Genomic DNA, 27,481 nt, shown 5'->3' on the forward strand with positions numbered 1-27,481 from the left:
GAAAAAATTTAATTGGTATGTAATAGCATAGTTAATTAAATACAAATCAATAGTTTAAAACAACTAATTGATACTTAATACGAACAGGGGAAAACTTAGTTCTAATATAATTAACTTATATTAAGTAAGCAATGAAATAGCAATTATGTCCTCACAACAATGTAAAGTTTATAGTTTCTTTAATAAACTTACAATTTGCAAGCAATGGGACTCAAAAATTATGAAACAGGTGTTATTGGGCTATTAAACATGGATTGCTTGCCCTAGAGGTTCCGAGTTATGCACGAGGCCTGGTCAGGTTAATCAGCCTTCCTTCTGCCTCTCCTCGGGCCTCTGTCCTGGAGAGGTGGGTCAGAAAACTGACCTTTGCGTGATTTATGGGCAGCACCACTGCCCAGGACGTGAGTTATCGTGCTGCACACAGAACTGGACAGAGCCCATGGAGAAAAAAGTTGCGCAGAATCGAGGCAAGAACTTTCCCAACAAGAGACACGAGCTTCCTGCCGTCGGCGCGGCAGTGCTGGACCATCGCTGATGGGAGCGGCCGTCGGGCAGGGCCCCCCAGTGGGGCAGGACCCCCGGCAGATCTCCAGCCTTCGGGGCCCTCGGCCAGGGCCATCCCACGACCTGCAGCTCCTCCTTCCTCTTCTGGGCCCCCACAGCCGTCACTGCCCAGGGACACCAGCCTTCTCCCCAGAACTAAGCCGGACACCAGACCCAGGTTCTAGCCTGAGCATTAGTACCAACCTTGGCCTTGAATTGTCATTTTGCTTCTTTGAGCCTCAGATTCTGAAACGGAAATGAGGGAAGTAGTCCCTGCCTTGCCTACTTCACAGAGCCACTGCCAGTGTCTAATGAGCTAGAGAATATGACAGCATCGTGAAAAAAAATACGTGTTTCACAAACATGAAGTGATATCACTGTATCCTTGTTATTACTGATAAGAATTTAAAAACCCCAGGGCTAGAAAGAAGTCCCACCTTCACCCTCTGAAACTGAAGGGAAACCTTTCCATTTATAAAGCTTTTTATTCCTCTCGAGAGGACAATCTCCCGTTTCCTGGCCTCCTGTTCCCATAAATCACAGCTTCCATCCGCCACACCACCCCTTCACCTACCCAGTTCGCTGCGCCACTCCTAAGCCTGCTTGACTTCTGACCTGGGCAGAGAAAGACTCATTGCTGCCCAGTATTTCTTTAGTTGTCCCTTTCCTTAAATTAGCAGGCTCTGTGCTTGAAACTAGGCACTCAAAGTTTCCCCCAAAACGGCACAATTCAAGCAGTCACAGTCTAGGGACCAGGAGTTCCTGGGACAAATTCTTCCCTTCCTCCTGAGAAATATGCTCTTCTTATAACTGTGTCCTTGGTCAGCAGTGTTTCCTAATCCTTTGTTCTCCTCAGACAGTGCCCTCCACCCCCCGCCTGCAGGTGACCTGGGACTTCTCTGCTGTGGACTTTTATTTAAAGCCAGGACCCCTTGTTTCATGTGAATTATTTCCCATGGATGCATGGGAAATCATTTTTGGGGGGTGCACCTGGTGGTTCAATGACTGAGAAGTGCCCGGCCTGAGTCTGCAGCCCCCAAGTCTCCATGGAGACGGCTCCAACATTGTGCTGTCCATTCTAAAGTGGGCACCCGAGATCTGGCTCCACCCTTCATCCCAGGCAGCCCAGAGGCTGGTCCAGGTCACAAAGTGAAGGACCCAGTTCCTCCTGTCACACTGGATCATCTCTCCCGTAATAGCCTGGCTAGTATGGCTCGGTGGGGCTTCTCGAAGCCAGAGCAGTGGGTCCTGCGTTCCTGGTTCTCACCTGGGTTCCAGGTGCCCCACCACCACCCGCTGCAGTCCTGCTGGTGTGCTTCCTCACTTGGGTCCAGTGACCCCCAACTTAGCTCTGAGGAAATCCCACAGTTTCGTGTGCAGCCAGCTAGCTAATGCTCGCCTCACTGGTCCTCCAACCTGCCTGTTTGCACGCAGACCTCGCCAGCTCCGCCCACCTCTCAGCACAGACCCCGTCAGAGAGCCCTCTCACTGACAGGTTTCTGCGCTGTGCATTAGCACCTTGTAACACTGCTGCCAAAGTAATTAAGACGAACTCACACGTGTCAAATTAAATGAGCCAAATACATTGAGAAATTGCCTGGTCCTCCATTTCTTTCATCAGTCAAGTGTTTTTAAAACTTCTTTTCCTGGTCATCGGCAAAAATCAAACATGGTCCGTGGGGTTGTTGCTCATAATACTCTATGTGCGGCCTCTTCCCTCTGGCGACTGCTCTGGGGTTAGGCTGGCATCAGATGGGTCGAGTGCGGGGGGCGCAGAGACAGCAGCCGTAGGCGATCTGGGTTCAGAGGGTTGTCCGCATTAGCCAGATCTTCAGGAAAATTATGCCCCTTCCATTCCCTTGGGAACTGAGGGGACTTTCTAGGACCACCAACAGGAGACTGGCCAGAACGCATCCAGCACCGTCTGCCCCCGTGCCTGGTCTCCTCCCGGGCTCAGTCCAGGAGCCCAGGCTCCCTCTCGCATTAGCACCCATGGCTTCAGGTGCACGTAAGAAGTCCCTGGAAAATATAATGAGAATCATCAGCAACTGTGTCATTCTGATGGTGAACAATCACGTGTGCTTCCAATGGACCGGTTCGCTCTGCCTGGTTTTAGCATGTTGAGGTTCCAATATCGTCTCAGGCAAGAAGCTATCATTCAGGGATGCTCAGCGCCTCCTCACAGCTTGTACTTCCGCCGGCCCCCTCCTGACATGCCGCATGCCTGCCTCTTGAAGGTGGTTGTTAGAAAGAATCCACAAATATAGTAAGTAAACATCAAAGGGGCTTTGATGCACGTGGCCTTGCAGAGCAGGAGCCCCTGCAGAAAGAGCCAAGGCCTTGGATGAAGGAACTTAACATCGTCAATTTGGGCGCCTGAGATGTAAGGCTGTTTGAAGTGAGGGAGGTTCAGCCATGCCTTCAGATGAGTGAGCGTGGAAGGGAAGGAAAAGAAGTGAGTGTCTTTGGATAAGGCACGCTTGGGTCTGCTTCTCTGCTCTTTACTGATAGTCAATAAACCCCTTTAAAGAATCAAGAGATCAAAGCTATCTACCTCCCGGGGCCATGGCATCCTGCCACTATCCACTACGCTTTGTTTTTCTCTAGGGCAGGAGCCCCCACACTTGACTTATCTGTCTCCCTTGGGCCCTGAGCTCCCTTTCATTTTGCTACTCGTGGAGGTTGCACTGGGCAACAAGAAGTGGATGGAGACGGAGAGGGAGAGAAGAGCCCCACCTGTCTATGTTCTAACAGCCTGGACCCAGAGCTTTCGGAGAAGTTGTTATAACACACCGCTCAGTGGGACCCTCCTTCTCCATGAAACTAGTGGGGGAAACACCGGGGTGCCCAAAAGCCCAGCAAGGCCTGGGAAAATGTGCAGCTGCATTCCATCTTCCAGAAATCATACCTCGTATTCATTCTCCCAGTTTACGGCAGCCGTCACAGCTGCAGGACTTCTAAGAAAAGAGATGGGGGGTGGGGTGTCTAAAAGAAACGTGGGAAGCTGTGTAGCACCTTTCAATTTCAATTTTCTCATCTGTATCATGTGAAGAGCAGGGCCCCATCTGCCTGCCTCACGGGGCTGGTGTGGGGGTCAGAGAGAAATGTGGGGCGGAACTGCTTCAGAACCCAGAAGTGCTTAAGACAAATCAGGATTAGAGGACGACCACCAGAGAAGAAAGCTTGACTTCTTGTGAGGCACAAGTACCCCGTCCAATGCTCACACACAGTGGGCACTGATTTACAAAATACTGCAAAAAAAAAATCTGTCCCTTGTCTTTGCTGTCTAGCATAGCTGTTCTAACTTGTTTTTCTAATCAGGTCAAAGTCTTTGGGACCAGAGTCTGTCTGTGTCTCTTAGCCATCCCAACTCAAGGCTCCTCCCTGGGTGTACACTGCAAAAGTGCTGATGATGATGCTGAATGGTACCTGGATGTAGAAGTGCACAGGCCCTGGCCAAGGGGCTCAGATGGTTAGAGCATCATCTTGTTCCCCAAACCAGTTGTGGGTTTGATTCCTGGTCAGGGCACATACCTGGGTTACCCAGTCAAGGCGCGTACAAGAGCCAACTGATCCATGTCTCTTCCTCACATCGATGTCTTTCCTTCTGTCTCTCTCTGCCCCCCTCTCGTTCTCACTCTAACATCAATGAACATAACGTTGGGTGGGGATTTTTTTTTAAAGGACGCACAGGATCCCCAGCCCCAGAAGCCCACGCTCTCCCAAAAAGCAGATTCTTCCTGTCTCTGCCTCAGCCCTTGGCGTCTTCCTCTGAGTCCATCACTTCCTTGTCCCAGACGTTCTGTGCCTGGTTGCACTGCTCCGTGCTGGACGCCACTGGCTGGACCCTGCCCCTCCTCCGGCAGGCCTGACCACAGTCCCCCTGTCATCCTGGTGCGGTTCCCAAGCCTGGGACACGTTGGGCCTCATTAACCTAGGGGTACTCGTTAGAGTGTGGTTTCCGGATCCAGACCACCTGGGTTCAGACTCCTGACTCTGCCCCCTATAGCCCTTTGACCAAAGGCTGTTTACAAAACACATAGGTAGTTGGTCCGAAGGTTGTGGGTTATTGTTAAGCGGATTAACAAAACACATATGTAAATGAGGATGGTGTAAAATGGACAATTGTAGGTGCCTGATTTGATTTGGGGAAAAGCAGATTTAAAATGTGTGGCTTAAAATCATGCCTGGGCCATAGTAAGTGCCGTGAAAGTGTTTTTATAATAAATAAGTAGCCCCCTTTATAAGAGCAACAAGCACCACACCCCCTGCCAAGGGGGTTCATTGACACCTGACCCCGCTCCAGGCTCACACACCTGTGTTTTCCTTCCAGAGCTGGGCCTCCAGAAGAGAGGATGCTGTCTGGTGCTGGGCTACATGGCCAAGGACAAGTTTCGGAGAATGAATGAAGGTCAGTGGGAACACGCCTACCCGCTCAAGGGTAATATGGAGGGAGGAAGCTATGCCCTATACCACTACAGCACCAAGAAAAAGAACCTGGGACACCTAGAAAGGACAGCAGGCAGGCCAGGTGTACTTTCCATGTGGATATTCACGTGGCAACATGGAGAGGAGTAGCTAATACCCGAAGCATAACATGCTGCTGACTCGGAAGCATTTTTCCTTGCGCTGTCTTTCCTTCTCCCTGTGTGTGCCCTCTTTCTCTTCCCATTGCATTCCTACCCTTTGCGTTCCACCCACCCAGCGCAATTAAATCTTCTGTTNCCTCCAGAAGAGAGGATGCTGTCTGGTGCTGGGCTACATGGCCAAGGACAAGTTTCGGAGAATGAATGAAGGTCAGTGGGAACACGCCTACCCGCTCAAGGGTAATATGGAGGGAGGAAGCTATGCCCTATACCACTACAGCACCAAGAAAAAGAACCTGGGACACCTAGAAAGGACAGCAGGCAGGCCAGGTGTACTTTCCATGTGGATATTCACATGGTAACATGGCGAGAAGTAGCTAATACCCGAAGCATAACGTGCTGACTCGGAAGCATTTTTCCTTACGCTGTCTTTCCTCCTCCCTGTGTGTGCCCTCTTTCTCTTCCCATTGCATTCCTACCCTTTGCTTTCCACCCACCCAGCGCAATTAAATCTTCTGTTATCTTTTCTAATCCAGACCACTTCACCCTTCTCCCAATCACTCACACTCCTTAAATGCCCATTGAATAAACAGTACCTTACGGGGAGGGGGGGGGCACTTGGAACAATAATAGAGAAGAAGAAGGTAGACTTTTTGTTCTCAAAGAACTCGCCCTTGGAAACCTGCCTTCTCTTCCACCTCCATTCATCGTACGTCTCCCACGTACTCATGGGCCACTCTGCTTTTCTCTTGCACTAAGTCTTTCCTCTGAGGCCTGACTGGGGCACAGAAGCTTGGGGAAGGCATTGACATTGATGTGGAGGCTGCGATGTGGAGGGCGTGCTGTCGCTTATGGACCTGCTGTAATGGAGAGCCAGTCTCCTCATCCCCAGCCATCTGTCTCCGTGCAGCTAATAACCCTCTCCATCAGAGGCCACAGACGGTTTGTCAGGATTCAAAAGTAGATAAACAATGGCTGGGGCTGCCATTTATTCATTAAAGCCACACAAATGAAGCCCTGGCTTGCCACCAGCTCAGCTTGCTATGAGCTGGACCCCTCCCCTCCCAAAGCCCCGGGCTCCATTCCAGGCAGGGGGAAGGCAAATCACCTATATTTTCTCTATTCCCATAGTTAGACTCAGTGCACTTCAAGCGTACTCTTCCCATGGCCCTCAGCTGGGCCCCCTCTCCAACCCACAGTCCGTGACACCCACACCCCCTGATGCTCCCCAAACCTCATGTCTTGCCAGCTATAGGTCTGCACCCACCATGGTGACAGGCTGACAAGGGCCAGGCCAAAACACTGAAGCACAGGAGTATCACCTCCTGGGGTTGCTGCCCGTCTGTGTAAGAAGGCAGCAGCACCCAGAAGCCACTTCCCACTGGTGGGAGCCCTGGGGCTGAGCACAGCCAGGGCTGGAGGCTGCATTTCCTGCCCATCGGTCTCCCTTCCTGCCTGTTTTCTTTCTCAGCCCACCCCCTCCACTCCCACCACAGCCTTCCCATGGGCGCTATGTAGGAACTTGTAATTTGTGGGAACTGACGTGGCGCCTCAGTCCGTGGTGCTGAGCAGACGTTCTCTTGCGGTCCATGCACATTAGAGCTGCTGGAGCGGGGTTCACAGAGTTTGGGAAACGAAAAGTCCAGACCTGGGCTGGATTTGAGTGTCTTATGCAGAGAAGGGTACCGACTCTAGGTCCTGGGGCCTCCAAAGAACCACATCACATGACTCGTGAACACGAATTCACTTCCCCCACCTTTCCCAAGGGGCTAACTAACAGCCAGGGAGTCCTATCAGTCAGCTTGGGCTGCTTAAGCAGCAGAAAATAATTTTTTAAATATATTTTATTGATTATGCCATTACAGTTGTCCCATTCCCCCCCTTCATGCCCCTCCACCCTGCACACCCTTCCCCCACCATTCCCCCCTTTCATTCATGTCCATGTGTCATAAGTTCTTTAGCTTCTGTATTTCCCATAGTATTCCTGCCCTTCCCACTGTCTATTTTCTACCTACCGTCTATGCTACTTATTCTCTGTACCTTCTCCCCCCTTCTCCTCCTCCCACTCCCCTATTGCTAACCCTCCATGTGATCTCCATTTCTATGTTTCTGCTTCTGATCTAGCTGTCCTCTAGGTTTGCTATTGTTTTAGGTGTGATTGTTAGTAACTGTGAGTTTGCTGTCCTTTCACTGTTCATATTTTTTATCTTCTTTTTTTTAGATGAGTCCCTTTAACATGTCATATAATAAGGGCTTGGTGATGATGAACTCCTTGAATTTGACCTTAGCTGAGAAGCACTTTATCTGCCCTTCCATTCTAAATGAAAGCTTTGCTTGATAGAGCAATCTTGGCTGTAGGTCTTTGGATTTCATGACTTGGAATACTTCTTTCCAGCCCCTTCTTGCCTGGAAGGTCTCTTTTGAGAAATCCACTGACAGTCTGATGGGAACTCCTTTGTAGGTGACTGTCCCCTTATCTCTTGCTGCTTCTAGGATTCTCTCCTTCATTTTAACCTTGGCTAATGTAATGATGATATGCCTTGGTGTGTTCCTTCTTGGGTCCAACTTCTTTGGGACTCTCTGAGCTTCCTGGATTTCCTGGAAGTCTATTTCCTTTGCCAGACTGGGGAAGTTCTTTATTATCTGTTCAAATAAGTTTTCCACTCATGGCTGTTTCTTTCCCCCTTCTGGTACCCCTATAATCTGGATGTTGGAATGTTTAAAGATGTCCTGGAGGTTCCTAAGCCTCTCCTCATTGTTTTGAATTCTCGTTTCTTCCTTCTTTTCTGTTTGGTTGTTTCTTTCTTCCTTCTGGTCCACTCCCTTGATGTGAGTCCCAGTTTCCTTCCCACCACTATGGCGGAGAGAGAACAAGCCCTCTGGTGGCTCTTCCTGTGGAGATAGCATTCTGGTTGCTAACCCACGTGACCTCATTTAACTTTACGCACTTCTGCAAAGGCCCATCTCCACATGCAGTCGCATTGGGGGTTAGGGCTTCACCACGTAAATTGAGAGAAAGGAGGAAACCATTCAATCCGTGGCAAGGCGTCTGAATGCACTTGCCGTAGCAGAAAGCATTTGCCATAGCAGAAAGCTACAGTGGTGGAGCCCAAACCAGGAATCGGGAAAATGGTAATAAAAAGAAATTCAGCATGAGGTAGACATGCACTTCTCAGATATTACGTAAGTGAAGGAGAAGAAAGGGAGGCGGGGTGGGGGACTAGACCAGGACTGCAGGATAAGACCAGGACATGATTACCTCTGAGGAAACTAAGCCTTACCTCATGCTACAGCTAAGCTAAAACAGCATTTTAAAAGTTTTTTTCCTCTTTGCAATGGGAAGATGCCAAAACAGTATCTGTTCTCTCTGAGCCCCCTCTCAAAACACATACAATCCACACAAATGTGTTGTTACTACGTTCCGCAGTCTGACTGAGTTGGTAAAGCATGGTAGATCCCAGGTGCCTTACCCCAACCTGTGCCCGCCCCCTGGTGACGACTAATTGAGAGTCAAGCTAGGTATTCCGACAGAGGGGCCGTGGAGGCATCACTAACAGCCCGGGGCCCCTAACTCCTCACCCCTGCCTCCCTCTCTGGGTGTGGTTCTCGCCCCTCCCAAATGTCCCAGCACACACATTCACGTGCATGCTCACTCACAACCGTGCACACAGCAGCTGCTGCTGTCTGGGGATGAAGAAGACGAGGGGAGCGTTGCGTGAGTGGTTGCACACTCCATGAACGAGGGGAGGGGCAGAACAGGAGGGAGTGGGACGGATGGAGAGATGCATGAGGCGGGTCGCCTTGGGCTCTGGATGGGCAGGGAAGAGGAGGGACCTGGGGGGGTGGACGAGGCCCCCTGCCCCCTCCTGTGGACAGTCTCGCCACCCCAAGTGCCACGTTATGCACTTTTGTCTCTTTCTGAAACTCGCATGCCCAAACGCCACTACGTCTCCCATGAGGAAAGACATCAGCAAGCATTCGGAGCTCTTTTGTGGTGTGTAATTATCTCGTACCAACACTCAAAATAATTACAACTTCCACCTGTGAGTGATGGAACCGGAATAGCAGCCATGACACAGCTCAGGAAGGAGGAATCTCAGGCTAAGCCGCACCACATGCTTTGGTGTAAATGGAACAGCTGACAGCATAGCGAAAAATAATTATTCTCCCCAATGCTGGAATTAGTGAGGTATGAGAACGATTGGCTGCTTTTTCTATTAAAGATAAGGTGGTGATCATTATATTTCTAAGTTAGAATAAATGTAAAAGACATGTGCCATATTAGAAGTTCATTTGTTCTGTTTAACAACATTTAGTCGGGTGTCGGTCGCCTGGGGAGACGTGGTCTCCTATTTCATGATTCCTTGTTCATCCGGCTTCCCTGTTCATTTTTGTTTTCTTCTCCCTCCACTCGCCCCTCCTCACCACATGCCCCAACAATAATTGACCGAGGAAGAGCAAGAGGAAAATAGTGAACAAACAGGAGCTTTATAGGTTTGGGATTCATCACAAGCCAGAATAATCGCGATCGGTGCAATTCAACTACACAAAGCAATAAAGAGAGAACACTGTTCAGAGGTCATTTAAGGAGGCGGGTGACAGCCCACGAGAGCCGCTCCCTTTGGGGGGCGCTCAGTAGCTTCTAGGGGGAATCTGCAGCACCTGCGGGAACGGAGGTGGTGAGCGGTCTGTGGTACGTGTGTGCACATGTGTGTGTTCTTTCCTGTTAGGGCGCAACGTGTCTGTGGCGTCAGGTGGACATAGAAACAAAAATGAGTGAAAGGCAGACAAGGAAGGAGGAGCTAAAGACAGAGTAGGCCAAAGAAGACCAGAGTTGTTTGACCTAAGTGTTCCTGTGAGTAAGTACACGGTGCTTTAAACGGGCACTGATGGAAGGAGATCATTTACTTATTCATCAAACGGCCAGAATACCTGCCAGAAAAATGTGCTGGTGTCTGTAACAAGTTCCAGGCATTGTTCTAGGCACTGGAGCTTTTAGAGGTAGGTAGGTAGGACAGGGCTCCTGCCCTCCTTAAGCCCAGGGCAGAAACCCACACCTCACTGTGACCGTCCCCTCCATAAAGAGGCCCTAACCTGGATGCCCCACCATTGTGCTCCACTGAGGCAACCAGCTGATTAATGTTGTGGCTCTTACCTACTTGGTGATTAATCATTACACTGTCTGCCCCACCTAAAGAGTTAGCCTCGGGTAGAGAAGGATCCCGTTCCCTCCTTGCCTCCCCTGGCCCAGTGACTTCCACGAGGGAGGAGTTGATCAGGTTTAATTTAAGCAGCTAGTGCCATGATGGGCAAAGTCACCCGCAGGTGTAAAGGGGGTCTTGCGAAGGAGGTCCCCAGGCAGAGAAGACTGAGGTAGAGCCTTCCAGGAAGCGAGTCTCTGCATTTCCGGTAATCCGGCAAATCTTGCCTCTCAGCCTCTCCCCAGACTATGGCTCCTCCAGGGAGGCCAGGGCCCAGGCAGGTCAGCAGAGCCGGGGAGCTGGGAGGCGGGGCTCTCCTTCCTCACCCCGGTACTGCCAGACTACCTTCTCAGGGCTTCTCTAGTAGGCATGCCCCTCTAGCTCTGCAAGGGGGACTGTTCCCACTGTCCCCTCATCCCACAGCCAGACACACACCACCACCACCACTACCCCTCTTCCTAGCCATTCCGATAATCCCTTCATCCAGGAGGTCCCAGAACCACTCATCTTCTCAATGCACGATGCTCACCCAGGGCTGCTCTTATTCATAGGCAGACAGAAAGCTCTCACACTGTATTTGATGCACAATGCTGCCTGCCCCTCAAATGCCTCAGCATTCCTCCATGAACAACCCCAGCAATTACAGTGCAACCCACCAACTCATGGAGGCCAGGGACATAAGCAACTCACCTGGGTCAGGAGGAAGCTGCTGGAAGGCCAGGACCACAGCCCAGGTCTCCTGACATCCAGCCCAGTGCTCCTGAGATTCAGAAAGAGGAGGCTGACCTGTGAACACAAGGCAAGCCCCCTACTCTTCAGGTGGCTTGGTTTTTCAGGGCAGCTAAAAATACAGAGAAAATGGGAGGGGTCAGAGGGGTCCCGCTAAATGCAGGAGAGTCACAAGTTGATGTGGGAGAAAATCAGGACAGATCTGGAGGGTGGGGCAAAGGCCCGGGAAGACAGTTTCTAAGGAACCAGAAAATTCTATCAGGCCCTAGTACTCCTGAAAAGGGAAATGAGGATGAGCACACGTCAAGGAGCAGAGAGGAGGCTGGAGGCGCTGGCCCTGCTCACCAGCCCCGTGAGAGGCTCCCGTGCACAGCCCTCCCTTGAGGACAGGTGCACATCTGGAGGGTTGGCGGGATCCCAGATGTGGGACCTTGTCCCAGCTCCATGAGGGGAGAGCAGAAATGCCCCCAGCGCTGTCCCTTTCATCTTCTCAGGAAGAAACAAACGCAGGGATTAGCAAAGGCAGCTTCTGTTCGCCAGCCAGGCCTCTCTGGGAGAAGGCCGGCTCTGCGGGTGGCAGATCCCACCCCGCACAGGCTCTGACCTGCCCCACAGCTCCAAGCAGTACCACCCCCTGGTCCAGGCTAGGGCAGCGCGCCTCCGCCCAGGTGTCGGTCCTCACCCTCTGCCAGGTGGGGCAGACAGGGCCCTGGAAGGCTGGGGATTGGGCATCTGCGCATGGCCTTTGGGACAGTGCAGAGTCTGTCCTAGCTTTCTGCTCCCCAGTTCCCTAACCTGAAGAATTGAGTCTAAACACCCCCTGTTTCTTCCCTCCCCCGCGACAGAGGTGACAGATGCCCGTTGGCTTCTGGACAGGAAGGAGCCCGTCAGAGGAAGGAGCCAGCTGTGCAGCCTTGGGCAAGTCCCTGGATGCTCAGATTACTTGACATCTTGTGCACAAACTTGAATAATGTTGGCTATGATCACCTGTGAGCCTTTAAAATGTGATGATTCAAAATCTGTCCTGGCTCTCAGCACCCTCCTCACACCCTCTTCTCCCCACCAATCCATAAATTCAAACACGTCGGTCACCAACGGAGCCAGAGCTGGGAAACCGGCTGGCTGGCTCTGCTGGGCAGCCTCGGAAAGCAGAGCTGGTTGAGCTTCCCTGTCTGTCCCCTGAGAGCAAATTCAGGCCCATCTGAGCTGCATGCGCCCTGGGTGGCAGTGAGGCGGGGACACCGGCCGAGGGACAAGCTGCGCTTTTGTCAGAGCAGAGGGGAAGTGGCCCAGGGACCTGGCCCAGGGGAGAACAGGTCTGCGGGTTCGGGAGCTCCTCCCTCTGACGATGGGGCCACCAAGGTCTGACGAAGGCCAGGGCCCATCATGTCCTCGAGACCGCTCCTTCCCCTGCCTGCCGGAGCCCCCAGGATGTTGGCTAATACTGTCACTTCTTTAGTTGGGGCTTTGGGGGGCATTTTTTCTTATTTCATTTTCCTACCTGATGTGTTTTCTCCCGCTGGGGCTGCAAAGCTGGTTGTTTGTATAATGTCTCTGTTTACTATTTACGGCACGCCTCAGACTTCCAGGTACTTTATGATTGGTATTTAATTCCCTCAGCGTCTTGGAACAAGGGCCCACCATTTCACTCCGCTGCTGCAGTCTGACGGAGGGTTCCGGAGCTCCTTCCCAGACCCACGCCTCGGCCACCATTCCTGCCCGGCCTCTTTGGTTAGCTACGGTGACCTGGGGCCCCGTTAGGCCACAGGCCCTGCCAAGCTCCTTTTTTAAACATCCGTTTCCCTCACACTCATATTCAACCCTCACCAAGACCTAGAAATGTTACCTCCTGAATATCTGTTGACTCTTGTGTCCACCCACCTGTGTCCATCTCAGGGCCACCACTCAGGCCCCCGTCGCCTCCTCCCTGCTTCTGGGCGGACAGCAGCCGTGCTCTCCACCAACCCGTCAGCCAACCCCTTCCCTCCCAGTTCATTTTCCACACTCCAGCCACAGCAGTGTTTCAAAATGCAAATCAGATGTCACGTTCCTCTTGAAAATGTTTCACTGGTTTTCTATTGCTTTCAGGAAAAATGCCAAAATCCTTGGCGCATTTCATACAGCCCTGCACAATCTGGTTCCTATACACCTCTTTGGCCTGGTCTGTCCCCCTTAACTCTCTGTGCTCCGGTGACATCAGCGCCTTTTGGCTCCCCAAACAGGTGCTTTGTCTGCCACAGCAGCGTTGCCTGTCCTGGTCCCTCCTCTTGGACGCTGGCCACGCCCGCCACACCACATCCCCAACCCTTCCCACATAGAGGATGCTCATCCTTCAGCTCTCGGCTGAGGTACCACTTCCCCACTGCAACCTGCTTAGAACCTCCCCCCCATTGCAGTCCATGCTCTCACGTGACAAGAGCCCTGCCCGTCAGAACTTGTAGCTCAGCCTGTACCTATATGTTCGTATCACCATTATTCAAGTACCGCCCATCTACCCTACAAGTCTATAAGCTCCGTTCAGTCTCCATTATGTCCCAGGAGCCTAGCACGTTTGCATAGCGTAAAACATTGAAAGAAGAGTAAGGACCTCAACCTTCTCTGCCCCAGTCAATGGCTCCCAAGTTGCTGGGACTGGGTGACCTGAGAAGCATAGACTCCTGGGTGCAACGTTGGAAATCACGTGGAGAAGAGGAAACCGAGACTCAGGAAAGCAGTGTGACTTAGAGTAACAGCCAGCAAGCGATGGAGCCCAGACTCAACCCAGGCTGCTGGTCCTAAGGCCAGTCCTTTCTGCTCCACTACACTAAGCTTTGAGGTCTGGGAGTGATGGGGGAGGACCAGTCAGGGAAGTCTGCCTACTAACAATGGGTTTGGAGCCATGTTTTGGAAGAGACCAGAAGCAAGACCCCTGGAGGAAAGTAAGGGAAGTGGGTTCTTTGACACAGACACGAAACGCGCAGAGGGAAGCCGTCCCCCACCGGGGCCAGCACTGTGCCAGGCGCGGGAGCTTCCGAGAGGCTAGACCCCGTGTGTCCCCAGAAGCTTTGCCCTGCGTCTGGGATGTTACATTTATTTTATACCAAGTTGATTTCATAGTTGTTTTTACTTCAGTTTGCTTATTAACATGGCGGTTGATACGCTTAATAGTTAAGTACTGTGGCTTAGAAGTCAGAGAAATCTAGATTGAAATCCCATACATAGTCAGAACAGGTTTAGAACCAGATCAGACAAGATTCTTAAGGCCAGAAGGAACCAAAGGTCATCTAGGCCCCACCTCCTTTTGGTGGCTCAACAGCCCTGCCAAGCACCCGTAGGCACAAATCCCACTGAATGCGGTGGTGCTCTGTGCCCATCACTTCACCGACCGTGTGCCAGGTGCCTGCTCTGTGCCCCGCACTGTGCCAGGTGGTCCTTGGTGTGCGGAGACACAGAGCCGGCCCCAAGGACATCGCAGCAATTCCAATGCAGCGTCACCGCTGTAACTGGCACCGATGTCCGGGAGCTATAGGAAGAGAGAAGGGAGCCCCGTCAAACTGCACGCCAAGTGAGCAGGGCCAGGCAGCGTCTTGGACAGAGCAATGTCGGAGCTGGGTCCTAGGAGCACATTTCAGTGTTAGAGGCCATTGCAGCCTACGCTTGAATCCTGCCACAGACAGGAAGCCGGCTGCCTACCAATGCCCCGGCGGCTCCTCAGCCAGGCTCTCCTAAGGACTTTCAGACGTAACACCCCCTTCAGCCTCAAGAATCTACAGTTTTCTGGTTCTAACTGCGTGGCTGACATAGGTAGCAGGCACTGGCAGAGTCCTGGGCTCTCGCCCTGCGCCAACTGTGTCTTGAAGAAGCCTCTTTTCTCCTCTCTGCCTCCCCCTCCCCCTCCGTTCACTCAGAGCCGTCATCAGCACTCGAGGAGACCTCCCTCCACCCCTCACCCAGGGTGGAAGAGTCTGCATAAATGGGACTGGTGAATGGCCTCTGGTACCGTGAAGTTTTTAGAGCCGTCTGCTGGAGCGAGCCAGTTCAGGCTGGGATGAATTATCCAGGGCTTTTATCAAAAGAGAGCCCGTCGCACCCTGATGGAGCTGGCCCCGTCCCTACAGAGCAGCCGCATCACGTCACGGGGCCCCATGCTCTGGGAATAGTGACCAGGTGGACACGGTTTCGCCCCTGCTCCAACGGCTTCTTCCATGCCTTCCCTCCTCCGACGTGCTAGTTTCCATGGAAACTATGTTGTTACTGGTATGGGAGGAGTTTAATGACATTCAGAAGCACCGAATCAAGTGCATTTATATAACAGCTTGAAATACACATAATAGCCTATGGAATGTGGGACACGGTGACAGTTTCCACAACTGCACACAGAGTGCGGGATGAATAGAGCCTCGGAAACTCCAGCCTCCGAGCCGAAGGCACCAGAGTAACCGCCAGTCTTCATCTTAAAAAGCAGCCCTTCTCAGCCATTGTCATGAAAGGATCTCCAAACCCTGCACTGAGTCACTCTCCTCTCCTTGAGGAAGGGCTGAGTCACTCTCCTCTCCTTGAGGAAGGACCCTGGCCAGACCCAGGTCCCCTGCACTGCCAAGGCTGGTCAGATGGGGCAGGTACAGAGCGGAGGGCGGGGCCTCCCAGGTGAGAGGAGGAGCCCAGGGCTCCCCACCCCTCGGTCAGCCTGCTGGAGGACCACAGCTCCCTGTGGTTGTTCCTAGGGCTCATTTCTACCTGTCTCAGAGAAGATTTATCAGGCATCTAGTGTGCACCCTGAGCTGGGGGGGTGGGGGGTGACGTGCAGATGGACACCGAGTGCATGGTGCCCTTATCTTATCTCAGATTCCCGCAGACGACCTAAGCCAGGTCCTGTGTGCAAGGCTCCCTGTGGGAGGCCAAGGGCACCAGGCGAGGGGAGGGAATTGACAGGAAAGAGGGGGCCAGGGAAGGGGCATCATCCACCCCACTACTGGGGCGGATGACTGCAGCCATGTCCCCAAGGGGTCACTGAGAGGTGCTGCGGAGCTCAGGCCACCCAAGGAGTGCACTGTGTTTATACCAGCTGCTGTCACCAATTGGCTGAGGGCTGCTTGGGCACTCTGGCCTGCACTTTGTGAGGGCACCGTGGCCTTTGCAGCTTAAGAGAAAACCTCAGGGGAAGGGTGGGAGTTGGCCCATGGGCACTGACGCGGCCAGGCCTGAAGGAGGCCGGTGGGGCACGGGCAGAGTGGCCACACCCCCGAGAGAATCTGAGTCCGGCGGGGATGCAGGCACATGATAGAAGAGCAGACGGCCGGGTGGTCAAGGAGCCAGAGAGCTGCCCGAATGGCGTGTTCGAGGGGCGTAACGCTGGGGAGCCGCTCCTTCTGAGTAATATTGGGAGACTTCCAGAAGGCGGAGAAGTGATGGTGGGAGCTGCCTGGAAAGGCTCGGGGCTGGGAGGCACTTCCACACACTTCATCCTCACCTTGTCAAGGTGGGTGGTGGGAGCACCCTTCTGAGGATGAAAAACTCAGTCATCGACTGGGAGGCACACAGCGATGGTCGGATGTGGCGAAGCTCAGACTCCAGCCCGGGTCCTCTCCCGTCCACTCCACCTCCGGGAGCTTTGTGGGTTCAGGAGAGTGAGGGTTGGGTGACCAGCCCCGTCACCACCAAGGGCAGATGTGACCGAGCACCCACTGGGTGTCCCAGCGGCCAAGGCCAGCTCTCTCCCCATCTCCCCACACGGCCCTGCCCACAGACCCCACTCAGTCAGTCAGCCGCCCCTCTGGTCCTGCCCCAGGTGGAACCTGAACTGACTGCACTTAATAGTGACTAAAATATCTGGAATTCAGTGCCCTGGGACCGTGGAAAGGAGAAGAGGCAGCCCGGGGAGGGGCACTTCTGCTCTGATGGGCCCGCAAGCCTGCTCTCTACTCTGTCCTCATGCTCCATGCCCTCCTGCCCCAGCGCTGCCCCAAACCCCACAGCCTTAGAAAATACGGCGGGGGCGGGGGGAGGGGGATTGTCATGCACACATTGCCCTGGAGCGGCATTTCTGCAGCCCGTTGACCGGTTTTCTGTGAAACACAGGCTCCGTGGTTAAATCAGGTGGACAGAGGCTGCATTAACCCTGATTGAACAAGTCTCTCCTACAGACTTTCTCAGACTCGATACGCTAAGGCCATGGCGAACCCCCGAAAGGGGGATACAATTCACGGAGTTTCCCAAACTTATTTGACCTCAAAACATTTTTCCTAGAGAGTGTATTGTGACTAGCATTCCTTGGAATCCACCCACCTTGGGATATAATGGTCTAAAGCTCAGACCGGCCACTAACCCATTATGTCAGCTTAGTCAGACAAACATACTTCAAGCCTGCCTTGCAAAGACTAGTTAAAATGGCAGGGATAAAAATTCTATAAACTGTAAATGGTGTTATTATCTATTTACATAACGGGTGGTGCTGTTATATATTTGCATGAAACAAAACACCCTCGGTTTCTCAGAGAACATTTCATTAAGAATCAAAAAATAATAATAACTGGTTTTTAAAATAGTAAGTTCTGTTCCGCACAAAGTATGTGACCTTAATCTTGCGTTCCCTTAAGCCCTGTTTTCTCAGCTGCAAACTGGGGGTGCTCCTGCCGCTAGTCCTCTTTCCTCTGTGCATATGTTGTGAAGATAAAACATGCTCAGTGGCCGTGCAGGCGCTTTGAGGAAGTATTAAATGCCGCAAAACGCGCGGCACTACTATTAGAGTCCCGTGTCCGTACCTTCGATTCAGTCCCATTTTGCTGAGGTCAAAACAGGAGGTGTGTTGAGGGAGAGGAGTGGGGGGGAGCGGGAGAAATAACAGTGACTAATAGTTTTCATCCATATGCATGATGTGAGTAGGAGCCTGCCATGAGCCTGCCGCTGAGGAGAGAGGATGAATATTTCATGAGTAAACGCTAAATGTGGTGTTAAGATGAAGTGGACAGGAAGACCCCCGCTTCCGCCTGCGGGTGCGTCTGGGACGGTCTGGGACGGTCAGCTCCGGCTCTGCGGCTGAGCTCCCGGGAGCAGGGCAGCTGGTCAGGAGGGAAGGGCTCGGCCTCCCGGTGGACGTGGGGAGCTGTCCAGCCTGACCAATGGGGTGAGACTTGCCCTGGAAGGCAGGAGAGCCTGTGCCCACTGCACTCACCAGCTGAGTGGTCTTGGGAAAGTTCCTGTAACCAGCCAGGGATGATTGAAAATGGAGACGAGGTCAGTTGCGAGGTCTCAGTCCAGCCTGAGTCATTTGGAAGAGGGTTTCGTAATGCACACTGGTGGGAAGTGTTATTCAGGTTTCCCGGTACAAGTGTTTATTGAACATCTACTACATGCTGATCACCGCCACAGCCGTTTGTCTGTCATTTGCTATGTGTTGTCCAAGGCCATGTTCGTCCCTCTGTGCATATCACCTCCTGTAACCGTCCCCACAGTCCCGAAAGCACCCATTGTTCCTCCCGTCTTCCACATAAGGAAATAAAATTGGGGGAAGATAAACCACTTGCCCAAAGCCATACAGCTAAGAAAAGGCAGAGTCCAGGGCTGTATGAAGCCAAGAGCCTTCATTCTACACTACATGGCCCACCCGTGCCCGTGGTTCTTCTGCGGAGCCAGCGGGCCACCCTGCCTCCCACCACGGCCAGCTCTTCCCTGTTCCATTCATGCCTCGTGCTCCCTGCTGCCAACCAGCGCCCCTTCCTCACCCAAAGGAGAAAGTCTCCCCTCTCTTGGCCCTCCAAGAGACCCTCCCTTTATCTTCCATCCCCCACTTTCTTCTCCCACCCTCACTGGTAGTGTATTCTCCGTGACATGGTCACCACAGGTTCTAACGTGCATCTCCAACAACCAGGACCTTAGCATCCCAAGACCCCAGTCAACCTGTCTCTCCTATCCGGGCCATCCATCAGGCAGAGTGAAGACCGCACAGCTCCCACCCCTAAAACACCCTTAGGAGGTGGAGAAAGGACAGAGGGGCAGTGCTGGAGTTAAACCCAGCCAAGCCTTCCCTCCTCCCGATAGATGGCTCTGGAGGTGGCTGCTGGCTGACTCCGTACAGCGAGGACACAGCCACCTCTGCAAATCTCTTCCCGGTGGGCAGTTTCCTGTTATCTTGGCTCACTCCTTCTCCAGAGATGAAGAGATTGTTTGAAACCTGCCGCCCCACCAGCTCTGCTCCTGGCTTCCAATGCCATTAAGTTTCATTATAACAAATAAACACCACAATGACATTTATAAGTTACCACTGAGCACAGAAGCACAAATATGAAGCAGATAAACTGCATTTGATCCAAATAATTACTGCAGGCAATACTGGGCTTAGTCGGAGCTTGGCAGCCGGGTACCGAGTAATTTATTGGATTGCGTGAGGCAAGGTTGCACGTTGCGTTTTTCATTACTGTGCCTCTTCCCCTCTCCCCCGTCTAAGTAGGTTAGAGTGTAGACAGTGCAGGGCCAAACAAAGACAGACTTTGCTCAAGCAGATGAAGGCTGGGGACGTTGGCCAAGTGTCCGGGAATGGCGGCTTCACCACCGTGGCGGCCGTGGCAAGAAAAGAGAAGGTTTAGGATAATCTCAATGCTGCCAGCCAAGGACAGTTTCCTGCGCTCTCCACCCACTGGCCCAGATGCAAAGAAGCCCTGTGGAGGGGGTAAACAGAAGGGCTGGATGGAGCCCCCAGGACGCCAAGCCCTGGGTTCCTGCTGCCGGCTTCCTGCTGGGTTTCTTTGTGCTCAGCCAGAGACTGTACCAAAGAAGGCCCCCTGTACCAAAAGGCCCTCCGTAGCCCTGGGCAGCCACTGGCCAGCCCGGACCTGTCCCAGACCTCCTCTGCAGTGAATAGAGAGGGAAGGAAGCAGTCTGCCCGCCAACTCCACAAAACAAAGTGCTGAGCGCTGGCTCCCAGCAGCTGCCTCCTTGCCAAAACCCGAACTCGTAAAGTTTGATTCAAGGGGTTACAATACCTCCTACTGAGTCCCTCCTGCCCTATTCTCCCAGCCTTAGTAAATTACCCAATAAGCAGCAAGGACCTGTAGTTATTGTGCAGTTAAATGGTATTTGCCCAGTAAATCCTGAGCAGAGTGCTAACAGTGATATACAGTAACTAATTACAGACATGAATTCTCTCCCCAAGCCGCCCAGTGTTACTAAATATTGTTGCCTTTAGGGGAGGGGGTTTGAAAGCGGCTCTGCTCCCTCCATGAGAAACTCTCCTATCAGAGGAGCTGTGGGCGCAAGCAGGGGCACCCCCCGCTGGAAAATAGAGATGTTCTGGGGGGCAGCAGCAGTGGGCCCCCCGTCTCCCAAGTGTACACCCATATGCCGTCCCCAGCCCTGGGCCCCTCAGAAGGGCCTTCCAGGTCATCCCCAAAGCCATCTCACCACTGGTAGGAGGCTCAGCCCCACAGTGACCATTGCAATGGCCCATGGAAATCACTCACCCAGCCCACGAGTGAGCTGACAAAGCTTAGAAAAGGATTTCTGAATGGGGGTGCAGGCAGGCAGGAGCCCCAAAGTGACCATGCCTCTGCCTGGGTCTGAACAACTCTTGCCCTAAACTGTTGTTCCCAGAGTGGATCTCAGCCCTGGGTGCCTGGGGCCACCAGAGAGCTCTCCGGGTGATGGCGGCCTGCGGGTGGGACAGGACCCACGCCCAGCCGCACAGCAGACGTCCCACCAGCTTGGTGTCCGTTACTGGAGCAGGGCAGTCAGTCTCTGCTTTCGGAAGAGGGAACGGCAGGGCTCACACACCCTCCGCGCTTACCCAGTGCTGTCACATAAGGCCAGGCCCAGACCTGGGGCCAGACAGCATGGGTGCCAGCCTCCAGCACACTCTGTGACCTTGGACGCTGGGACAGGTTTCCATTGCCTAATCGGTAAAATGGGAGTGACTCTCTCGGTCCCTCAGGATTCTTGATGTGACAAGCTGGCCCGGGGCTGGAGCTACTTCTTCTTCCAAGGAGCTCTGTGCTGGAGCCTCCAGCAGAGGGCAAGTTCCCTCTCCTTCCTCTCAGAGCTCCTCCTGCGCAAAGTCACTCCTTTACCAACATTTCCACTTGGAACCATCGAAACAGAGGCTAGGGTAGCAACTGCATGTTAGTTTTTTAAATATATTTTATTGATTATGCCATTATAGTTGTCCCATTTCCTCCCTTCATTTCCCTCCACCTTGCACACCCCTCCCCCACCATTCCCCTCTCCTTAAATTTTTGTCCACGTGTCTCAAGTTCTTTAGATTCTATATTTCCCATACTATTCTTGCCCTCCCCCCTGTCTATTTTCTACCCACCCTCTATGCTACCTATTCTCTGCACCTTCTCCCGCTTCTCCTCCTCCCACTCCCCTGTTGCTAACCCTCCATGTGTTCTTCATTTCTATGGTTCCACTCCTGATCTAGCTGTCCTCTTGGTTTGCTTTTGTTTTAGGTGTGGTTGTTCATAACTGTGTGTTTACTGTCCTTCCACTGTTAATATTTTTCATCTTCTTTTTCTTATATAAGTCCCTTTACCATTTCATATAATAAGGGCTTGGTGCTGATGAACTCCTTGAACTTGACCTTATCTGAGAAGCACTTTATCTGTCCTTCCACTCTAAATGAAAGCTTTGCTTGATAGAGCAATCTTGGCTGTAGGTCTTTGGATTTCATGACTTGGAATACTTCTTTCCAGCCCCTTCTTGCCTGGAAGGTGTCTTTTGAGAAATCAGCTGGAAGCCTGATGGGAACTCCTTTGTAGGTGACTGTCTGTTTATCTCTTGCTGCTTCTAGAATTCTCTTCTTCATGTTAATCTTGGCTAATGTAATTATGATGTGCCTTGGTGTGTTCCTCCTTGGGTCCAACATCTTTGGGACTCTCTAAGCTTCCTGGACTTGCTAGAAGTCTATTTCCTTTTCCAGACTGGGGAAGTTCTCGTTCATTATTTGTTCAAATAAGTTTTCCACTCATGGCTGTTCCTCTTCCCCTTCTGGTACCCCTATAATCCGGATGTTGGAATGTTTAAAGATGTCCTGGAGGTTCCTAAGCCTCTTCTCATTTTTTTGAATTCTTGTTTCTTCATTCTTTTCTGTTTGGTCATTTTTTTCTTCCTTCTGGTCCACTCCCTTGATTTTAGTCCCAGTTTCCTTTCTGTCACTATTGGTTTCCTGTGCATTTCTCTTCATTTCAATTAGTTTAGCCTTCATTTGTTCCTCTAATTTGTGACTAAAATCAACCAGTTCTGTGAACATCCTGATCACCAGTATTTTGAACTGTGCATCTGATAGGTTCGCTATCTCTTGGTCGCTTAGAGTTCTTGGCTCTGGGGCTTTGAGTTCTTCTTGAACCATAATGTTTTGGTTTGTTCGCGCCTGTTATGTATGAGGGGCAGAGCCCTAGGTATTCACCAGGGTGGGGCAACTCAGTCGCTGGTTGTGATGCTGTATGTGGGGGCGGGGCCAAAGAGGGGCAATGGCGATCCCCTCTGCTGCTCCCCGCCGCTGGGTCCTGTGCAGTCTGTCTCACTGCTTGCTCCTTCACCTGGTTTATCTGCGCGAGAATGTGTGACCTCGGTCAACCTGCCACCTTGTGCCCTCACTGGGTCCACCTGTTGCCACCCCACGCCTGGGATCCACCAACGGCTGCCTGCACGCACCTGGGTCAGTCTGGCAGATCTTTCCTGCCCGACCCAACTCTGCCGCTGGCTGCGCCCCTCTTACTGGTCTGACTGAACGGTTCGTTGTTGTCGGACTTATGTATAGTTCAATTTTCTGCGTTTTGGTTGCATTTTTGTTACTAAAACTTTGTTATCTTTAAACTTGGTTGTGCGAGGAGGCACAGTGTTTCCACCTATATCTCCATCTTGGCCAGAAGTTGCATGTTAGTTGTTTTGTGTGTTTGTTTTCTCCTTTGCTGCTGCCTTCTCAGAGTTGACACACATCATCTGAGCCCTTGCCAGGGCCACTGTGAGGTGATGACAGAGAGATCGAGAGATGCCTCAGAGGGCTGGGATGGAAGGCATTCACGTGTGGGGCAACCTTGGGACAGTCTCAGCCTTGAGCCTTGGCACGGCGGCCCCCCCCATCAGGGTGGATGACAGAACCTTCCCCACTGGGTGTTGTGAGGGCGAAGCAAGTAGGATGACACAGGCAAACTGCTGGGTGAAGCCCAGGCGGTGTCCGAAAGCCACCAGGAGTCAGAGCCCAGAATCCCAGGACAGAGAGCAGAACTGCTTTTTTAACTAGAATACATGTACAGTCAGCTCTCAATTATCTGCTGCCAAATTGTCCCCATTTCTGGAAAATGCTATTGCCAAGATTCCTTAATGAAGTCCTCTTAACATTTCACAGCTTCTTATTTTGTTCTCATTTGCATGAGGCCCAAAGGAAATGAAAGGAATGAAAGTCCTGTAAAGACAAAAACTGGGCAACACCGCGTCCCCTCCTAGGGAAGGTGTGAGCGTAAGACAGGCAGCGAGACGGGAGGGAGGGTGGAGTGGCCCTGCCCCAGCTTCAGGCCAAGACCGGAGCTGATGTCCTCCACTGGCTTCGCAGGAGGCAGAAGGCAGCTCTGTTGTTAACACTTTTTAAAAAATATTAAAAATTCCCAGAACATCTGACACATCCCTATGCGGGCATGAAAACCAAAATGCCTTCCAAAGTTGAAAATAATGTTACTTAGAATTATTCGTTACTGCGGAATGTCCACCATCTTGGCTTACGCACACACTTGCTCCTCTCCACTCAGAGATGATTGACTCCATAGCTTTTGGGCTCCCAGAGCGGACGAATGCAGGCCAGGGCACCAACATGATCCACCTCTGATTGACAATGCCTCCTGCAGCCGTGGGAAGGTGCCCCTGTAATGAGCAGGTCTAAATGGGAGCGCCCCCTGCAGGCTTAGTGAGGGACCCAAAAGCCCCTCGTGCTGCAAGGCCAGCCTGCCTTAGCCGTGCAGTGCACCCAGTGGGACAAAGCCATGTTGCCCTTCACAGGACACCCAGAGGCCACCGCAGCTGCAGGGGACCTCTGACTCCTCGAGCATTTCCCAGAAGGACAATGGAGTCCTCTGCCAAGAGACCAAAGGGCTGGACTGGGTCCCTCTGCCTCCCCTCCAGGATCTGCCTCCAGCAGCTTTATACATGGGGGTTCAACGTGAGATTGCATTGACAAAGGGTTGCATGCACTAGAAAATAAAAGCAAACTGACTACTGGTTGAAGCCCTGCCCTTTACTAATGCGGAATCCGAGTCTTAGAGAGGGAAGAGCCAGTCCCAAGGGCAGAGGCAGCACCAGACTGGAACCTTCTGGGCCTGGGTGCTCACTGTGTCCACACGGCACTCTTACGAGAGAGAACAAGAGACACTAGACATCACAGGGTCAGCGGCCCCTGGCCCTGCCTCCAGCCTATCCCAATGGTCCCCAAGCTGATGCACTCTGGCACCTGCAGCCAGCTCTCTGGCTGATGACATCATTCTGTTCTGCAGTTCTCTCATCTTCAGCCCCACTTTCTCTCACATTGCCCCACCCCTCCCCCATCGATGGCTCAGTGAGTACCTTTGCACAAAAGAACCCGAGACTCGAAGAAAGAAAAGGGTGCAGCCTGGGCGCACAGCCAGCCAGCAGCAGGCCTGAGGCCCTACCTGGGGTCCCAACCTTTTCGGGCTGCCTGTGTGCCTCCCACCTCTACCCTCCCCCACCTCCCCTCTCGGTCAGACTCCAGGATGACCACAGCTGGCAGCGATGGATGGGCTCCTTCGAAGGCACCGATGCACCAGGCTTTCTAACAGCACTTATCAGTGTCTTCCTGGCACCTGGAACTTGGCTGAATGGATGGCGATTGCCCCTCTCTGTCACTAATGAGCACATTGCATGCACTGCCTGGGCCACAGGCTGATAATCAATAGGCAAAGGATTTACAGTGGCTTTGGAGTCTCCCTGCCTCAGCCAGCCCCATTGCTCTTCATTAGCAACCCACACTGTTCAGGACGACCTTGCTGGATCACACGTCCTGGGGAGGGACGTGCGTGCCCTGAGAACACAGGCCACTCTAGCTCAGGCAAGGAACTCGGGCGGGGACCTTCTGCCCCACAACCAGCCCATAACATGGGAAGAGTCACCAGGCCTTACTGTATAAGCCCAAACAAAGACCCAGCGCCATTTCTGGAACACCCAGGACAGTGGTGAGCTTAATCCTCACCTGTGTGGCAACACCAAGCAGCCAATGGCTACAAATGGCCAGGTTGGGGTTGAAGTGTTTTTAAGTCTCTCTCCCTGCAGATGTCCAGAAGAAACAGACAATGGAGAGAAGGCCCATCTTCCACCCCCGCCTTGGTCTTCTGGCTTCTCTGTTTGCATTTCCAGTCCTGATCCAAAGGAACAAGATTAGGTTAGATGACCTCTTGCTGTCCCGACAGGGCTCTAAGTTTGTGCAAACCTTGCCAGGAGTACACCCAAGACCGCTGCTCCTAATACACCCAAGCCTGGAGTAACCATGTTCCTCTTAGATAGTCACATCAATATCTGTAACTTTCGGTACTTGGAGATGAATTCTCAAGTCAACACCAAATGCAATGACATGCTGTCCAATTGCCACTTCTGCCTGAGCCGTAGTGAATACCAGGTATGAGGTATGCACACCTTCTTCCCCCCAGACGCACAGACCCAACTTGATCCAGGACGTCTCCTCCTGAGGGACCTGAGGCCCTCCTCCATCCCCATATTTACAGCTGAACTCACTGCCCGCCTGCCTGCCCTGCTTCTTCTCTGGAGACAGAAGTGGCTCCTGTCGTCACCCATTCCCTGTCCTGTGGGCCTTTATGCCTCCATCTTGCTCACCCCACTTCGGGTGCTGTCAATTCTCCCCCCAAATGGCTGCCAAATTCATGTTCTTCCCACTGAGGCAGCATTAGCCCAAGCCCCATGGCAGCAAAATCTCCCCACTTTGCCCTCGTCCTTCAGACAGCCCTTCGTCCCCACCCTCACTGAGACTACTGCCATCCTCCTAAGCCTCAGACCTGAGCCTGCAGGTCAGAAAGCCCTGACCGTGTCTCAACAAGAGCAAATTTCTGAGTGCGTGTTCATAGGCCAGCAGTGTCAGACCAGGCACGCTTCCCTGGATTTGCATCCTGACCACACCCACATGAGCACACGCTGCCACAAGCCTGGCGTGACAGCCAACAAGCACCAGTGATTCTCTATGGGGACTGAGGTGCAAAGGGACCTGGAAATGTCCCCAGGGCCCAGCTGCAATGGCTGAGCCAGACAGCAGGCCCAGGCCGTGTGGCATCCATGTCCTCTTCCCGGGGACATTCCTTCCAGTGCATCGCCTCGATTTCCCTTTGAGGCCAGTTCAGAAGCCCTGCTCCCCGCCACCACCGCCTGCCATCTGTGATTCCTTCTGCCATATCCCAAGGAGGAAAACCGTTCTTCCTCAGGACTTCCTTTACACCTTGCTCCAGGTGATCATGTAGTACCTTTCATTCCATTCCTTTGTGTGCGTATTTGTCTCCTCCAGACTCTAAGCTCCTTGTCAGAGAAGGTTATGTGTCCCTGCTCTGCCTCCCCACACCAGCCAGGGGACTTGGGGGCTATCTGGTGGGACCCCCCTGCCTTCGGCCACCACAGCATTCCTTGGGCTGGTGCACCCCAGTTCCCACGACACCCTCCCGCACAATCCATCTTCTTCGAGGGTCAGTGTCCCAGGATACAACGTCACTGCTCCCAACCCACTCTCCTGAGCAGGTCCCAACAGGGATTCTAGAAATGTCCCAGAGCTCCTTCTCCTGCTTTTGGAGCTGGTCCCAGGCTGAGCAGCCGGCCAACAGCAGAAGCCAAGACTCGGGCTCCCAGGTCAGGTGTGAGTCATCCTCTCAGGTCCCACCTAACAGCGGCCGGTGTCCACAAGGGGCCACCGAGCTGCCTGCTTCTCCTGCCCTCCTCCCTCTGCCTGCTGCTCGGGGTCAGACCGCTTCCCTTAATCTCAGAGAAACCTTTGCATGTGTTGGGAGCAAGCGAGTGCTAAGTATCCCCGGTACACATACTCATAAGCAACCCCCCCATTGGTCCCTAATAACAGAGCAGACGGTGATGTGTGAGTCTTTTCCACACGGCTGACTCATCAGCTCTAGGGGACTGAAACTAGCCTGGGACCTTGGCCACTATACAGCTGGGCGGCAGCGGGTCGGGGGGAGGCTGCTCAAACCACCACCGCTCTCACCTGCGTGACTCACAGAAGAAGCAGATTTTAGTCAGTCCAGCTTCCAATTGACCTGCAATGCTTCCTCTCCCATCTTCTGAATGCCCCGGCCCCACCATGACAGGCATGGTTGTGGCCCCAGTTTTAACAGTCCGGGGCTCAGGAAGCACTGTGGAGAGGAGAAAATAAGAAGAGCCTTTTGCGGGGCGCCTCCTGCGATAGCCTCACCCTGTGTGCCAGGGTAGGGGCCTTGAGCTCCT

At 52.8% G+C, this 27,481-nt stretch overlaps 1 protein-coding gene and 1 long non-coding RNA gene across 3 annotated transcripts in view; one reads left to right on the forward strand and one right to left on the reverse strand.

Moving 5' to 3' along the window:
* Positions 1–207: 207 nt before the first annotated feature.
* Positions 208–27,385, reverse strand: LOC118981427 (uncharacterized). The gene is made up of 3 exons (XR_005065342.1): positions 27,256–27,385; positions 25,224–25,389; positions 208–2,562 (listed from the first exon to the last, which is right to left on the reverse strand). It is a non-coding gene; the product is annotated as an uncharacterized LOC118981427 (long non-coding RNA).
* The window catches only part of KIRREL3 (kirre like nephrin family adhesion molecule 3), a 114,281-nt gene continuing 92,074 nt past the window's right edge, over positions 5,275–27,481 (forward strand). For both annotated transcript variants that reach the window (XM_037038192.1, XM_037038193.1), the window contains exon 1: positions 5,275–5,339. In XM_037038192.1, coding sequence (XP_036894087.1) covers positions 5,306–5,339 — 34 coding nt within the window. In that variant the 5' untranslated portion in view covers positions 5,275–5,305. The remainder of the gene's footprint in view (positions 5,340–27,481) is intronic.

The sequence above is a fragment of the Sturnira hondurensis genome, unplaced genomic scaffold (assembly GCF_014824575.4).
Source record: "Sturnira hondurensis isolate 20B ecotype Veracruz unplaced genomic scaffold, ASM1482457v3 Scaffold0024152, whole genome shotgun sequence".
NCBI lineage: Eukaryota > Metazoa > Chordata > Mammalia > Chiroptera > Phyllostomidae > Sturnira > Sturnira hondurensis.